We start from the raw sequence: 16005 nt of genomic DNA, 5'->3' as shown, positions 1-16005 counted from the left end.
TTGTATGGCAACTTATGGAACACCATATATATATATATATATATATATATATACACATACATCTAGATATCTCTCTCTCTCTCTATATATATATATATATATATATATATATATATAAAACAATTTACTGAAACCCTTTGTGTTTGAAGGCCACACCATGCTGAACAGAGTTCATTTGCCTTTATAATGATAGGAAATTGGCATGGAGACACACATTATGAAATGTTATACATTTTGTATTTTTGGTGAAGGATAACACTCTCAAAATTGAATGTACAACACTGACACCCTTTTTTTTAGAGGGACCCCAATCATAGCTGTGACCTTTAATGCATTTGAATACAAAAAATAAAACAGGAAATGCTGAATGTGTTCATTTTGTATTTATTTTGAAAAAATATAATCTGTGTAACAAAAAATGTAACAAAAAAAGTGCATTAGAAACATATTTACAAATACTTGTTGCACGTAGCCCTGTCACTTTAACCTTTTAGCTGCCAGTGGGGCTTTTGTTCTTCCTCTATAAGAGGACCCTATCTGGAGCCAACTGGTTAAACATGACCCAATGCATATCGCATTTACTTATTAAACAACCCTTTGGGTTTACCAGGGTCTAAATTGTACCCCCTTATTTTTCAATCCCCCTATGAGGACTAAATTGCCCACAGTGTATTGCCTAGGATAATTCTATGCAACAAGTGGATGTGTATTGCTGACACTATTTACAAAACAGTGCAATAAATTACAATGTGGCTTTTGTATTGTGTGTGTGGTTTTTTTTTGTTTGTTTTTTTAAAGTCTCTGTTTTGCTGTTTCACCATGGCCTCCAGATGGCGCTAGAGGGCTGTGGTGGGCTTGGGGCAGGCCTTTGTGCAGGAGGCTGGCTGGGGGAAGAGCAGGAGTCTGATCTTCTAGGGCTGAGATGGAGGATGATTCTGGAATTGTTCTGCTTGGGGTTGGGGGATTTTGTGCAGTCCAAGCAGCAAAGTTCAGGACTTCTCTTCAGGTGCTCTAGGAGACGGTTGCTGGTTTCTTCAGCAATAACATTGGATTTGTTCAGAATGCCGCTAAGACGGTCTACGCAAGCTCTGTAGCCTTCTCTGTATTTCTCTGCAGAGTCTGAACAAAAAAAAGAACATGGTTAGAATTTGAGCCAACAGCCAAAGCTTGACTAATATACAAAACTGCTTAGTTGTCTAGAAAACAGCTCTACGGTTTCCTTTTCTGTCTAGTTCCATCACACTCTACCAGCCTGGATAATTTACCCCCCATAGACTAAAAATCCACATTACTCTTTGCAATACACCCATATAATGAGAAGTAGCTAACCTAAAGCTTGGTCATCATATATAATAAGGTAGTAGTTTGAAGCTTGGCCTCCATATAGGTAGTGATTTGAAGCTTGGCCACCATAATAAGGTAGTGGTTTGAAGCTTGGCCACCATAATAAGGTAGTAGTTTGAAGCTTGGCCACCATAATAAGGTAGTGGTTTGAAGCTTGGCCACCATAATAAGGTAGTGGTTTGAAGCTTGGCCACCATAATAAGGTAGTAGTTTGAAGCTTGGTCACCATATATAAAAGGGAATGGTTTGATGCTTGGACACCATGTATAATAATGTAGAGGTTTGATGCCATAATAAGGTAGTGTTTTGAAGCTTGGCCACCATATATAATAAAGGTAGTAGTTTATTGTTTGGCCATCATATATAAGGTAGTGGTTTGATGTTTGACCACCATATATATTAGAGTAGTGGTTTGATGCTTGACCGCCATATATAATAAGGTAGTAGTTTATTGCTTGGCCATCATATATCATAAGGTAGTGGTTGATGCTTGGTCTTCATATATAATAAGGCAGTAGTATGAAGTTTGACCACCATATATGTTAATTTAGTGGTTTGATGCTTGGCCACCATATGTAATAATGTAATGGTTTAATGCTTGGTTGGTCATCATATATAATAAGGTAGGGGTTTGATGCTTGACCACCATATATAATAAGGTAGCGGTTTAGTGCTTGGTCACCATATAAAATAATGTAGTCATTTAATGCTTGGCCATCGGATATAATAAAATAGTGGTTTGATCCTTGGCCACCATATATAATAAGGTAGTGGCGTATAGTTCTACAACAGCAGTAAAGCCACAGGTCCAATTACTGTCTAAATGACTAGCAAAATGATACAAATATTGTGGTTTGAAGGATTGGCATGCTCCCACTTTATTACTATTATTATGACTTACTTATTCCTACAAATTGTATTATTATTCAGTATGAAGACTTAAGTAAATCAACACTTACTTTGTGTTTGAACTGGAGGGACGTCTTTTAGGAATCGGACAGTCATCTCCAAAATATCAGCTTTTTCTAGCTTGGAATATCTGGAATTCTGTAAATACAAAAAACATAAAAATTGTGTTTAGGAATCACATTTAGTAATATTACACCTTTAAAAAAAAAAACAGCCTAAACGATATGCAGTGTCCTTTTATGCAAAAATAAAATAAAAAATGATGTACAAAATACATTTGACGCCAGAAAATATTAAATTATAGCTAAAATTTAAAATTTTCTGGCGTCAAATGTATTTTGTACATCATTTTTAATTTTTTTTTGCATAAAAGGACACTGCATATTGCATATATATTAGAGGGATCTAATTTAATAAAAAATATATATTTTTACATGCATATGAATGTTATTATATATTATAATGCTCCTCTATATCTTAGCCAAAATATATAATTCTAAAATGTATTATGCAATTTATGTTTGAATAGATTGTGATGTTTAAGTCTATTTTTTGTTTTAGTTGAGTTGATTGTTTTTTGTTTTTTTTTTATGCAACATCACATAAAAATAAAAACCTACATACTGCATTTAGCTAATATTATGAAGATGATCATTAAATGGAAAATAAAATAAAAATACCACTTACATCTTTTCCGATAAGAGGCAGGATCAGGGTTTTCAGCTGGTTCAGGCTTTCATTAATTCTAGCCCTCCTTCGCTTTTCCATCAGAGGTTTGAGGGTCTGGAAATAAAATGTAATATTTGGTTACAATCATTGCCATGTTAATGTTGGAATCATAAAAGAAATCACACAAGTATAGGGGGTAGTCCAGCCTGTTTGGTGTGCACTTACCTTCCTAAGCTCGCTGGCTTCTTTGTTTTTCTTGCCAGGCTTGGGTTGGTAGCTGTGGGTAGATTCTGGGATGATCATGCTTGGTGCCATGGCTCCAGAGACAGGCTAGGCTCCTCTCTCAGTGCTGGGAAGAGGTAGTATGAAGACTGCAGCTTCGCTGCTCCTATTTATACAGCACCTCTGAGCCTGGCCCCGCCCACTACTAACAAATTTTAGGATTGACAATAGCCCCTCTGGGGGGAGAATAATGCTCCCACCCCTCCCCTCTGTATGAATTTATTACAGCCATCTGCTCAGGACAGGTAACTGACTTTGCCACTTGTATGCAAAAAAATATATATAAAAAATAAAAATAAATGAATTAAATAAAAAAGAGGATACTCACGATCCTTCCCTTCACAACAAGGTGTATCCGTTCCATTAAATTCAAATGCAAATCGGTGTCATTACATTACTGTGTGATGTTTACAAATACAATGTTTTGTGTTTTGTAGTTTTATATCCCATTGTGTGTTGTGTTTGTATATACACAAAGTTTTAAAAAAATGTATCTCTTTTGCATCAGTTTCGTATATAATGATACTTTGTAATCCAATATTGGGGTTTTAAGGCAAAAAGAAGAAACAGAAAACATATAATATAACATTTAAGGAAAAAATTATTTAATAACAGTTTTTACAATTGCATGCACTGATAGGCTTTGTCCTTAGAAGAAACAAAAAATATATAGTATATAATTTAAGGAAAAAGTGTTTTTATAACATTTTTTACAATTGCATGCACTGATAGGCTTTTATCTTTAGAAGAAACAAAAAATATATAATATATAATTTAAGGAAAAAGTGTTTTTATAACAGTTTTTACAATTGCATGCACTGATAGGCTTTGGGGCAGATCCACAAAGATCTGCCCCGGCGCAGTGTATCTGAGATACGCTATGCCGCCGTAACGTACTTTTTTTGGTTTGAATCCTGGAAGAATTTGCACCGTAAGTTACGGCGGCGTAGTGTATCTCTCGTGGCGTAACGGTGCCTAATTCAAATCGGCGAGTAGGGGGGCGTGTTTCACTTAAATGAAGCACGTCCCCCCGCTGAACGATCTGCGCATGCGCCGTCCCTAAATTTCCCGCCGTGCATTGCGCTAAATGACGTCGCAAGAATGTCATTGTTTTGACGTGGACGTAGATTGCGTCCAGCCCGATTCACGGACGACTTACGCAAACGAAAAAAAAAATTTAAATTATACGCGGGAACAACAGCCATACTTAACATTGAGTACGCCACCAAACAGCAGCTGTAACTATACGCCAAAAAAAGCCGACTAGAGACGACGTAAAAGAATGCGACGGCCGCTCGTACGTTCGTGGATCGTCGGAAATAGCTCATTTGCATACTCGATGCGGAAAACGAGGGGAACGCCACCCAGCGGACGCTGAAGAATTGCATCTTAGATCCGAAGGCGTACGAAAGGCGTACGCCTGTCGGATCTAACCTAGATGCCGTCGTATCTTGTTTTGAGGATTCAAAACAACGATACGACGCAGGAAATTTTAAAGTACGCCGGCGTATCAGTAGATACGCCGGCGTACTCGCTTTGTGGATCTGCCCCTTTGTCTTTAGAAGAAACAGAAAATATATAATAGATCATTTAAAGCAAAAAGATCATTTTATAACAGATTTTCCAATTGCATGCACCGATGGACTTTATCTTGAGAAGAACCAGAAAACATATTGATTATTTTTATATTTTGAATGTATATTTTTAATTATTATGTGTCTCTGTGTATCTAAACTGCAACATATTTACAACACCTGTTACTTTATATTGTATAAAATATACATGTTTAAGATTTCTATTTAAATATCATTGTTTAATACAAAAAGGAAATCCATTTAACCAAACAAAATAAATAATACAAAAATAACTGAGTGATAAGAATTACCCTCTGGATAGGTAATTACAGTGGACCCCCCCCCCCCCCCCCACCACCACCACCACCCCAAGCCAAGCTAAAGCATTAATAAATAAGACCTACATTCTGATTGGCTGGTTTAGCAGCCTGCAATGCAATCATATACAATGTTATTGTCTGCATCATATTAAAATAGATTAAATAAAGGCTAAAGTGCTGGGTTACACTGTAAATTGTGGAAAAGTTGGATTATCCCCCCCCCCCCACACTCACACCCCCCCCCCCCACTCACACCCCACCCCACCCTCCTTTGTCCCAAAAGAGCAGATAAAACATATGAAAGCCTCACCAATATATTAAAAACAAGAGCAGATGTTACATATGTCTATGCAAATCAGCCTTGCATTGATAACCTGGGTAGATGCTGCTGCTGCACCTGGCTGAACTGTCCTGCAAGACTTAGGAGTCGTGTTCCCAGGGCTCTGATTGGTGGGTAGGCAGACCACGTGCCCCTTCCCACCTCCAAGCTATTATCCCTTGTCTTCTGCTATGTTTGAATCTTCAGTTGGGATTTGAATATTGTAACACATATTGGCGTGGGTCCTTGTTCCCCATCTGGGGGGGCACCATCTCTCACCACCCCCCACCCCACCCCCACCCCCTATTTGGGTAACAAAGTAGCCAGCAGCTGTCAGGGTGTCCTGGCCATGCCGGGGGTGTCCCCCCTCTCCTCTTACAGACCAGGCTTTGTTATAGGTGACATACACAAGGCAGGTTTTCAGCTTGGGCTGGGATGGTAATAAACTGGAGGAAGCCAAAACACTCAGCATCCCAAGCTGTAATTATCCTAAATTCCCACAAACCAGACGACTAGATCCTCCCTGGATGTGTATTACCGGGGGGGGGGGGGGGGGTGAGCAAGGCGTCTGCTGCCCATTGGGGTTCCAAGGATCTCTTCATATTTATTATTCATATTCATATATATACATCTACTGCCTTACAATGTACAGTAAGAATACAAATATCAGAATGCTGATCCAATGACATCGCACCGACTTATACCAGAAATATCGTCCATTCATGTGTATCCTCTCTATTCTTTCCCTTCATTCTATTCATTTCACTACAATATCTCTCCATTCTCTTCTTTGTGTCCATTTCTCGGTCATCTCTATTCACCCCCCCCCCCCCCCTTATCCATTCCTTTTTATCATCTTTCTTCATCCCCTTCATTCTATCATCTTTCTTCATTCTATTCATTCTTTTCTATCCTCTCTCTTCATCCTTTGTTTTATCCTTTTTTTCTGCCAACTTTCATCATTCCCTTCATTCTATATAAAGTTCTCTACCACCTTGTCCCCTCGTGCCCGTCATTATTTATTTCCCTCCTCTTTCCCTCCGTCGTCTTTACCTTCTTCATTTTCACCTTCTCCCCCTGACTTCTATCTAATTTACCTTTGTCAGTCACTTCCCATATATCTCTTCTCTCCCTGATTTCTTCTTTTTTCCTTTTATCTCTTTATCTGACTCCCATTTACCTTTCATTGTCCCACTCTCCACTCTTCCTCCCCTTTCTCTATCCTTCCTTCCACCTTCCTTCCACCTTCCTTCCACCTTCCTTCCACCTTCCTCCTATCCTTATTTTCTTTCACCCATCTCCCTTTCTTCCCCTGTCTTTCCATTCTTTTGGTCCTTCCTTCCTTATCCCTTCTATCTTGCCTAATATTATCTTGCCATTCTTGTATTCCTCCTTCTCTTTCTTTCTTTCATCCATCCTTTCTTCCCGTCTTTCCATTCTTTTGGTCCTTCCTTCTCCCTTCCTTCCTCCCTTCTATCTTTCCTAATATTATCTTGTCATTCTTCTATTCATCCTTCTCTTTCATCCATCATTTCCTCTGTCTCTGCATTCCTTCCATCATTCATCCCTCAATCTCCCTGTTCTTTCTGTCTTTTCTTTCTTCCTTTTATCTTTCCTACAACCTTCATCTCTCCATCACTTCATATTTCCTTTTATACTTCCCTTCTCTATTGCTTTCTCCTTCCTGCCATCTTTATTTTCATCGTTTCTCTCCTTCTCTTTATCATGCGATTTACTTTTATGCTTCCATTTATCTTTCCTTTTTACACCCTTCATTCCTTCTATCCTCTCTTCTTTGTCCCCCCCCTCTCTCTCTCTCTCTCTCTCTCTCTCTCTCTCTCTCTCTCCCTCATCTTCCCTCTTTCCCTTCTTGTCCTCTCTGTTCTTTTATATCACGTTCCTTCTCTTTTGCTTCCTTACATCTTTAATTCCATCATTTCTCCCTCGCTTTTTTCCTCATGTTATTTCCTTCTATGGTTCTATTTCTCTTTCATGTTTACACCCTTCATTCCTATATCCTTCTTTCTTCTTTCCTGGTTCTCTGTCTTTACTTTCCTGCTTAAATTCTTTCTCTCCATGATATGCTCTCTCTTCTTATTTCTCTTTCTCCCTCTCTTTCTTTTTCCAAGTGCAGACTTTATAATGACCCTCCATGGAATCAGCAGTCACATTTCTTCTATTTTGTAAACAAAGTAACATTCTGCACATTTACCTCTATCTATCTATTTCTCTCTCTCTCTCTCTCTCTCTCTCTCTCTCTCTCGCTCTCTCTCCCCCCCTCTCTCTCTCTCCCCCTCTCTCTCCTCTTTCTTCTCTCTCTCTCTCTCTCTCTCTCTCTCCTTTTCTCTCTCTCTCTCTCTCTCTCTCTCTCTCTCTCTCTTTCTCTCTTTTCATCTCTCTCCCACTTTCTTTCTTTTTTCCCATCTCCCCCTTTCTCTCCCCCTCTCCCTCTCTCTCTCACTCTTTTCATCTCTCTCACACTTTCTTTCCTTTCTTTTTTCATCTCTCTCTGTCTCTCTATCTCTCTCTCTCTCTCCCTCTCTCTCTTCTCTCTTTCTCTCTCTCTATTTCTCTCTTTTCACCTCTCTCCCACTTTCTTTCTTTTTGTCCCTCTCCCCCTCTCCCTCTCTCTCTTCTCTCTCTCTCTCTTCTTCTTCTTCTTATTCTCTCTCTCTCTCTCTCTCTCTCTCTCTCTCTTTTCATCTCTCTCCCACTTTCTTTCGTTTTGCCCCCCTCCCTCTCCCCCTCTCCCTCTCTCTCTCTTTCTCTCTTTCTCTCTTTTCATCTCTCTCCCACTTTCTTTCTTTTTTCCTCTCTCTCTCTCTCTCTCTCTCTCTCTCTCTCTCTCTCTCTCTCTCTCGTCTTCTTCTTCTCTCTCTCTCTCTCTCTTTTCATCTCTCTCCCACTTTCTTCTTTTTTTCCTATCTCCCCCCCCCCCCCCACTCTCTCTCTTTCTCTTTTAATACCTCTCTCTCTCGCTCTTTCATCTCTCTCCCACTTTTTTTTTCTTTCTTTTCTTTTCTCTCTTTCTCTCTCTCTCTCTCTCCTCCCCCCCCCTCTCTCTCCCCCCCCCTTGTCTTTTTTTGGCCCCCCATGTTTCTCTCTCTCTCCCTCACCTTCCCCTATTTTCTTTCTTGTCCTCTCTGGAAGAGAGAGAAGACATTAGACATTATATTGACCCTCCATGGAATCAGCAGTCACATTTCCTCTCTTTTCTACACAAAGTAACATTCTGCACATTTTACATTTCCCCCAATTTCTACACAAAGTAACGTTCTGGGTATTTTATTTTTCGGTTAGAACGGACCGTCCCCGGCCTGGCGGTTATGTCGTGTAGATGAGACGTTTAAACTTCAGATCTTTTTTAATTGCATTTCTTTTAATCTCAGCGGAGAATTAGCATGACAAACGCCCAGTCTGCTCCATATGGGTCATTCTTTAGAATGTGGATCATCCGAATTGTATTGGGGGGAGAGGTTTGGGGGGGACCTCGGGCTGGACAGATTTGGCAGCACGCGTCGGACACGCTCCTCTCCCCCGAGCCCCCCCCCCCCTCCCCTCCCCCACTCTGCAGGATGCAAGTCGCACGCTTCGCAATCCAAACTTTTCATAAAACAGCTTTTTGTCCGCGATATTTAAATGTAGACATTTTGGCGTGGGTCCCCCATCTGCTGAAGAAGCAACAAAAGAGATCTTTGTGTGAATATGATTTGTGGAGGGGTCACTAAGGGGGTGGGGGAGGGGAAGGGGGGGGGGGGTGATGAAGAATCAGATCGATTTGTTGGAAGAGAATTTTCACATCTTCCTGGGTCTGATGTCCGAAATCCCCGACAGAGGCCGTGTCTGCAGCCAGGCACAGGGAGCTCCATGTACTTTCTATTACATTGACTTTTATATTTTATATTTTACAGATTCAGCATGTGCCCAGGTAAGAGTCTCCCCGGATTGGTGCATGAGGATCGGTGCGTGAGCCAGAGCCAGAGTCAGAGCCAGAGCCAGAGGCAGGGATAAGAAGCACAACGATCCAGGTAAGTCTTTTTATTTTATTCTCAGTCTTATTGTCTGTATAGCTTCTTATATACCGCCTGGGATAGTAAATAGGGGAGTTTGCAGGAGAAGGAGGCTGGAAACAGTCATCTCATTCATAGAAATGCAATCAGAGGGGTGGAAGCGGGCGGCGGAGGGCGGTGAGTGCTTCCAGGTAAGTGACAGGGAGATTGCAGGATAGAGACCGGCTGGATCTTCCAGATCTTCCTGCTGGATGAGCTGCACGCGCTGCCACCCAGGCACGAGCCACTCCAGCACGCGCCGGCACTCCCAGCAGAGGTCGTGCCTAATTATCCGCCAGACTGGGAGACTCCCGGCACGCCTGCCTGTTGGCTGTTCTCTGCCTGTTTATTGCCTCTTCTCTGCCTGTTTTCTGGCTCTTCTCTGCCTGTTCTCTGCCTGTACACTGTCTTCGCAATTCTTACTGAGAAATCTTATTGATTGCTTTCCATCTTCATGCCTGTACTGAGTTTCCTCCATCCTCATGCCTGTATTGTCCTCCATCCTCATGCCTGTACTGAGTTTCCTCCATCCTCATGCCTGTACTGAGTTTCCTCCATTCTCATGCCTGTATTGTCCTCCATTCTCATGCCTGTATTGTCCTCCATCCTCATGCTGCCCTGTACTGAGTTTCCTCCATCCTCATGCCTGTACTGAGTTTCCTCCATCCCCATGCCTGTACTGAGTTTCCTCCACCCTCATGCCTGTACTGAGTTTCCTCCACCCTCATGCCTGTACTGAGTTTCCTCCACCCTCATGCCTGTACTGAGTTTCCTTCATCCTCATGCCTGTACTGAGTTTCCTCCATTCTCATGCCTGTATTGTCCTCCATCCTCATGCCTGTACTGTGTCCTCCATCCTCATGCCTGTACTAAGTTTCCTCCATCCTCATGCCTGTACTGAGTTTCCTCCATCATCATGCCTGTACTGAGGGTCCTCCATCCTCATGCCTGTACTGTGTCCTCCATCCTTATGCCTGTATTGTCCTCCATCATCATGCCTGTACTGTGTGTCCTCCATCCTCATGCCTGTATTGTCCTCCATCCTCATGTCTGTATTGTCCTCCATCCTCATGCCTGTACTGAGTTTCCTCCATCCTCATGCCTGTATTGTCCTCCATCCCCATGCCTGTACTGTGTCCTCCATCCTCATGCCTGTATTGTCCTCCATCCTCATGTCTGTATTGTCCTCCATCCTCATGCCTGTACTGAGTTTCCTCCATCCTCATGCCTGTATTGTCCTCCATCCTCATGCCTGTACTGAGTTTCCTCCATCCTCATGCCTGTATTGTCCTCCATTCTCATGCCTGTACTGAGTTTCCTCCATCCTCATGCCTGTACTGAGTGTCCTCCATTCCCATGCCTGTACTGAGTGTCCTCCACCCTCATGCCTGTACTGAGTGTCCTCCATCCCCATGCCTGTACTGAGTTTTCTCCATCCTCATGCCTGTACTGAGTATCCTCCATCCTCATGCCTGTATTGTCCTCCATTCTCATGCCTGTATTGTCCTCTATCCTTATGCCTGTACTGAGTTTCCTCCATCCTCATGCCTGTACTGAGTGTCCTCCCCCATCCTCACTTGGTGGTCTTCCTTCTGATCCTTGCACAAAATGCTCTCCACACTGATCTCATAACTATTTGCTTTTCCTTCTGATCCCATTCCTGTACCCTCCACCCTCACTGAGGGATTCTCTCCCTTTCTGTGAGATCTCAATCCTGAGGGATCTCTAGCCTGAACCCTTCACTGACTATTCTCCATTGTCATTGAGTGCTCTCCGTCCTCACTGAGTGCTCTCCATCCTCACTGAGTGCTCCCGATCCTTACGGAGTGCTCCCGATCCTCACTGAGTTCTCCTGATCCTCACTGAGAGATCTCTAGCCTGAACCCTTCACTGACTATTCTCCATTGTCATTGAGTGTTCTCCGTCCTCACTGAGTGCTCTCCATCCTCACTGAGTGCTCCCGATCCTCACGGAGTGCTCCCGATCCTCACTGAGTTCTCCTGATCCTCACTGAGAGATCTCTAGCCTGAACCCTTCACTGACTATTCTCCATTGTCATTGAGTGCTCTCCGTCCTCACTGAGTACTCTCTCTTCTAAACCTTGCACTAAATTCTCTCCATCCTGATCTTCACATTAGTTGCTCTTCTTCTGATCCCATTCCTGTACTGTCCATCCTCACTGAGTGCTCCCGATCCTCACGGAGTGCTCCCGATCCTCACTGAGTGCTCCCGATCCTTACTGAGTGCTCCCGATCCTCACTGAGTGCTCCCGATCCTCACTGAGTGCTCCCGATCCTCACGGAGTGCTCCCGATCCTCACGGAGTGCTCCCGATCCTCACGGAGTGCTCCCGATCCTCACTGAGTGCTCCCAAGTCCCGATCCTCACTGAGTGCTCCCGATCCTCACTGAGTGCTCCCGATCCTCACTAGTGCTCCCGATCCGGACCTCACGGAGTGCTCCCGATCCTCACTGAGTGCTCCCGAGTCCTGATCCTCACTGAGAGATCTCTAGCCTTATCCCTTCACTGACTACTCACCATTCTAACTGAGGGCATTCCATCTTTGTTGAGTCCTCTCCATCCTCACTGATTGCTCTCCATTCTGATTCTTACACTAAATTCTCTCCACCCTGGTCTCCCCACCAGTTGCTCTTCCTTCTGATCCCATTCCTGTACTGTGCATCCTCACTGAGTGCTCCCCATCCTCACTGAGGGATCTCTGGCCTGATTCCTTCACTGACTATTCTTCATTCTCACTGATGACTCTTCATCTTCATTCAGGGCTCTCAATTCTCATGTCTGTCCTGAGTGTCCTCCATCCTCTGTAACTGCTCTCCAATCTCAGAAGTGAGGATGAGTGTTCTCCATTGTGATCCTTGCACTAAATGCTCTCCATCCTGGTCTCCTCACTAGCTGATTTAGCTTCTGACCCCATCCCTGTGCTCTCCATCCTCACTGAGTGGTCCCCATCCTCACTAAATGCTCTCCATCCTCACAGAGTGGTCCCCATCCTCACTAAATGCTCTCCATCCTCACCGAGTGGTCCCCATCCTCGCTAAATGCTCTCCATCCTCACCGAGTGGTCCCCATCCTCACTAAATGCTCTCCATCCTCACTGAGTGGTCCCCATCCTCGCTAAATGCTCTCCATCCTCACTGAGTGGTCCCCATCCTCATTTGCTGTACTGAGTGTCCTTTATCCTCACTGAGGAAACTCTACCCTGATCCCCATCCTCATAGAGTGCTCTCCATTCTGATCCTTGTACTAAACTATCTCCATCATGGTCTCCTCACTAGTTGCTCTTCCTTCAGACCCCATTCCTGCACTATCCATCTTCACAGGGAAATCTCTAGCCTGGTCCTTTTACTGACTATTCTCCATCCTCATCTCTATACTATTCTCCATCCTCATCTCTATACTGAGTATTCTCCATCCTTAGTGAATGCTTTCCGTTCTCACTGAGGGATCTCTATCCTGATCCCATTACTAAGTGCTCTCCATCATATCTGAGGGATCTCCTTCCTCACTGAATGCTATTGATCTATTAAATGCTCTCCATCCTCTTCCCTGTATTGAGTGATCGCCATCCTCTTCCCTGTATTGAGTGATCGCCATCCTCTTCCCTGTATTGAGTGATCGCCATCCTCTTCCCTGTATTGAGTGATCGCCATCCTCTTCCCTGTATTGAGTGATCCCCATCCTCTTCCCTGTACTGAGTGCTCTCCATCCTCTTCCCTGTATTGAGTGATCCCCATCCTCTTCCCTGTACTGAGTGCTCTCCATCCTCTTCCCTGTACTGAGTGCTCTCCATCCTATTCCCTGTACTGAGTGATCTCCATCCTCTTCCCTGTATTGAGTGATCTCCATCCTCTTCCCTGTATTGAGTGATCCCCATCCTCTTCCCTGTACTGAGTGCTCTCCATCCTCTTCCCTGTATTGAGTGATCCCCATCCTCTTCCCTGTACTGAGTGCTCTCCATCCTATTCCCTGTATTGAGTGATCTCCATCCTCTTCCCTGTATTGAGTGATCGCCATCCTATTCCCTGTATTGAGTGCTCTCCATCATCACTGTGGGATCTCCTGCCTCACTCAGTGCTAATAATCTTCACCAAGTGCTCTCCATCCTCCATGAGTGCTTATCAAAATCACTGAGGGCACTTCATTCTCTATCTCCACTCAGTGCTCTTACCTCTCACCGAGGGATCTCTATCCTCATCTCTGTAATGAATGCTTTCCATCCTCAGTAATTGCTCTCCATCCTAATTGAGAGCTCTCAATCCTTACTGAGGGATCTCTATCCTGATCCCGTGGTGCTTTTCATCCTATCTGAGGGATCCCCTTCCTCTTGATCTATTGAGTGCTCTCCACCTTTTCTGAGGGATCTCCATCCTCACTGAGTGCTGTCCATTCTATTCCCTGTTCTTAGTGTTCTTCAGCCTCACTGAGGGATCCTATCCTGCCCCCCTTACCGAGAGCTCTCCATTCCCACTGAGAAATCTCCATTCACACTGAGAAATCTCCATTCCCACTGAGAAATCTCCATTCCCACTGAGGGATCTCTATCCTCACTGAGAAATCTCCATTCCCACTGAGAAATCTCTATCCTCACTGAGAAATCTCCATCTTCACTGAGAAATCTCCATTCCCACTGAGAAATCTCCATCCTCACTGAGAAATCTCTATCCTCACTGAGGGGTCTCTATCCTCACTGAGGGATCTCTATCTTCACTCAGTGCTCTCCACATCCTGATCCTTGCATTGAATCCTCCACATCCTGATCCTTGCATTGACGCCTCCACATCCTGATCCTTGCACTGACTCCTCCACATCCCGATCCTTGCATTGACTCCTCCACATCCCGATCCTTGCATTGACTCCTCCACATCCTGATCCTTGCATTGACTCCTCCACATCCTGATCCTTGCATTGACTCCTCCACATCCTGATCCTTGCATTGACTCCTCCACATCCTGATCCTTGTACTGACTCCTCCACATCCTGATCCTTGCATTGACTCCTCCACATCCTGATCCATGCATTGACTCCTCCACATCCTGATCCTTGCACTGACTCCTCCACATCCTGATCCTTGCATTGACTCCTCCACATCCTGATCCTTGCACTGACTCCTCCACATCCCGATCCTTGCATTGACTCCTCCACATCCTGATCCTTGCATCGACTCCTTATCCATCCTGTTTTTTCACTCCTCTCCATCCTGATGTCTTATTCCCTCACAACCCTAATCCCCACACTTTCTTTGTCTCCTCTTCTCTCCAACTTGATCCTTGTACTGACTCCTCTCTATCATGATCCCCCCGGTGACTCCTCTTCATCCTGATCCCTGGACAGACTCTGTGCCATCCTTATATTTGCAAAGTCTCCCTTCTATTCTGAAGCCTGCACTGATTACCTTACATCCCAATGCTTGCATTGTCCCCTAACCATCCTGATTCTTTCAGTGTCTCCTCACCATCCTTATCCTTTTGCTGTTTCCTCTCTCACTGTCCCCCTGCCATCCTTATTCTTGCACTGACTACTTTCTATGCTAACTCCACACTGACTGCTTTCAGTCCTGATCCTTGCACAGGCTTTTTCTCATTATTACCCTGACACTGACTCATTTCCATCCTGATGCATGCATCGACTGCTTTCCGTTATGATCTTTGCACTGACTGATTTCCATCCTGATCCCTACACTAACTGCTCTCCTTCTGAATCCTGTACGGACTCCTCTCTGCCCATGATCCCTGCATTGATAGCTCTCCATCCTTATCACCCCATTAATTCCTCTCCACCCTGATCCCCACACTGACTCCACTTCATCATGAATGATCCCTGTACTAACGTCTCCTATCCTGTTCCCTACACTTACTCCTCTCCATCCCAATCCTTGCATTGAAACATCCTTATCATCCCTCTAACCACTCATCATCATTTTCCCTGCACCAACTCCTCTCCAGCCTGATTACCCCACTAACTCCTCTCCACCTTAATATCCGCACTGACTCCTCTCCATTCAAATCCTTGCACTGACTCCTCTTCATCCTGATCCTCACAATGACCACTCTCCATCATGAGTCCTGCAATGACTTCTGTTCATCTGGATCCCCACACTGACTTCTCTCCATCCTGATCCCCACACTGACTTCTCTCCATCCGGATCCCCACACTGACTTCTCTCCATCCTGATCCCCACACTGACTTCTCTCCATCCTGATCCCCACACTGACTTCTCTCGATCCTGATCCACACACTGACTCTTCTCCATCCTGATCCACACATTGACTCCTCTCCATCCTGATCCCCACACTGACCCCTCTCCATCCTGATCCACACACTGACTTCTCTCCATCCTGATCCACACACTGACTCCTCTCCATCCTGATCCCCACACTGACCCCTCTCCATCCTGATCCCCACACTGACTTCTCTCCATCCTGATCCACACACTGACTTCTCTCCATCCTGATCCACACACTGACTTCTCTCCATCCTGATCCCCACACTGACTCCTCTCCATCCTCATCTCCCCACTAT

At 44.2% G+C, this 16005-nt stretch overlaps 1 protein-coding gene across 1 annotated transcript; it reads right to left on the bottom strand.

The window, feature by feature from the left end:
• Positions 1-768: 768 nt before the first annotated feature.
• HES2 (hes family bHLH transcription factor 2) lies at positions 769-3306 on the bottom strand. The gene is made up of 4 exons (XM_040326517.1): positions 3148-3306; positions 2941-3036; positions 2304-2391; positions 769-1119 (listed from the first exon to the last, which is right to left on the bottom strand). Exons 1-4 carry the CDS (start codon positions 3235-3237, stop codon positions 815-817), a joined length of 579 nt encoding a protein of 192 aa, XP_040182451.1. The 5' UTR covers positions 3238-3306; the 3' UTR covers positions 769-814.
• Between the last annotated feature and the right edge of the window lie 12699 nt (positions 3307-16005).

This window comes from Rana temporaria, chromosome 10 (assembly GCF_905171775.1).
Source record: "Rana temporaria chromosome 10, aRanTem1.1, whole genome shotgun sequence".
In the NCBI taxonomy this organism is placed as follows: domain Eukaryota; kingdom Metazoa; phylum Chordata; class Amphibia; order Anura; family Ranidae; genus Rana; species Rana temporaria.
This window is presented reverse-complemented; position numbering and strand designations above follow the sequence as displayed.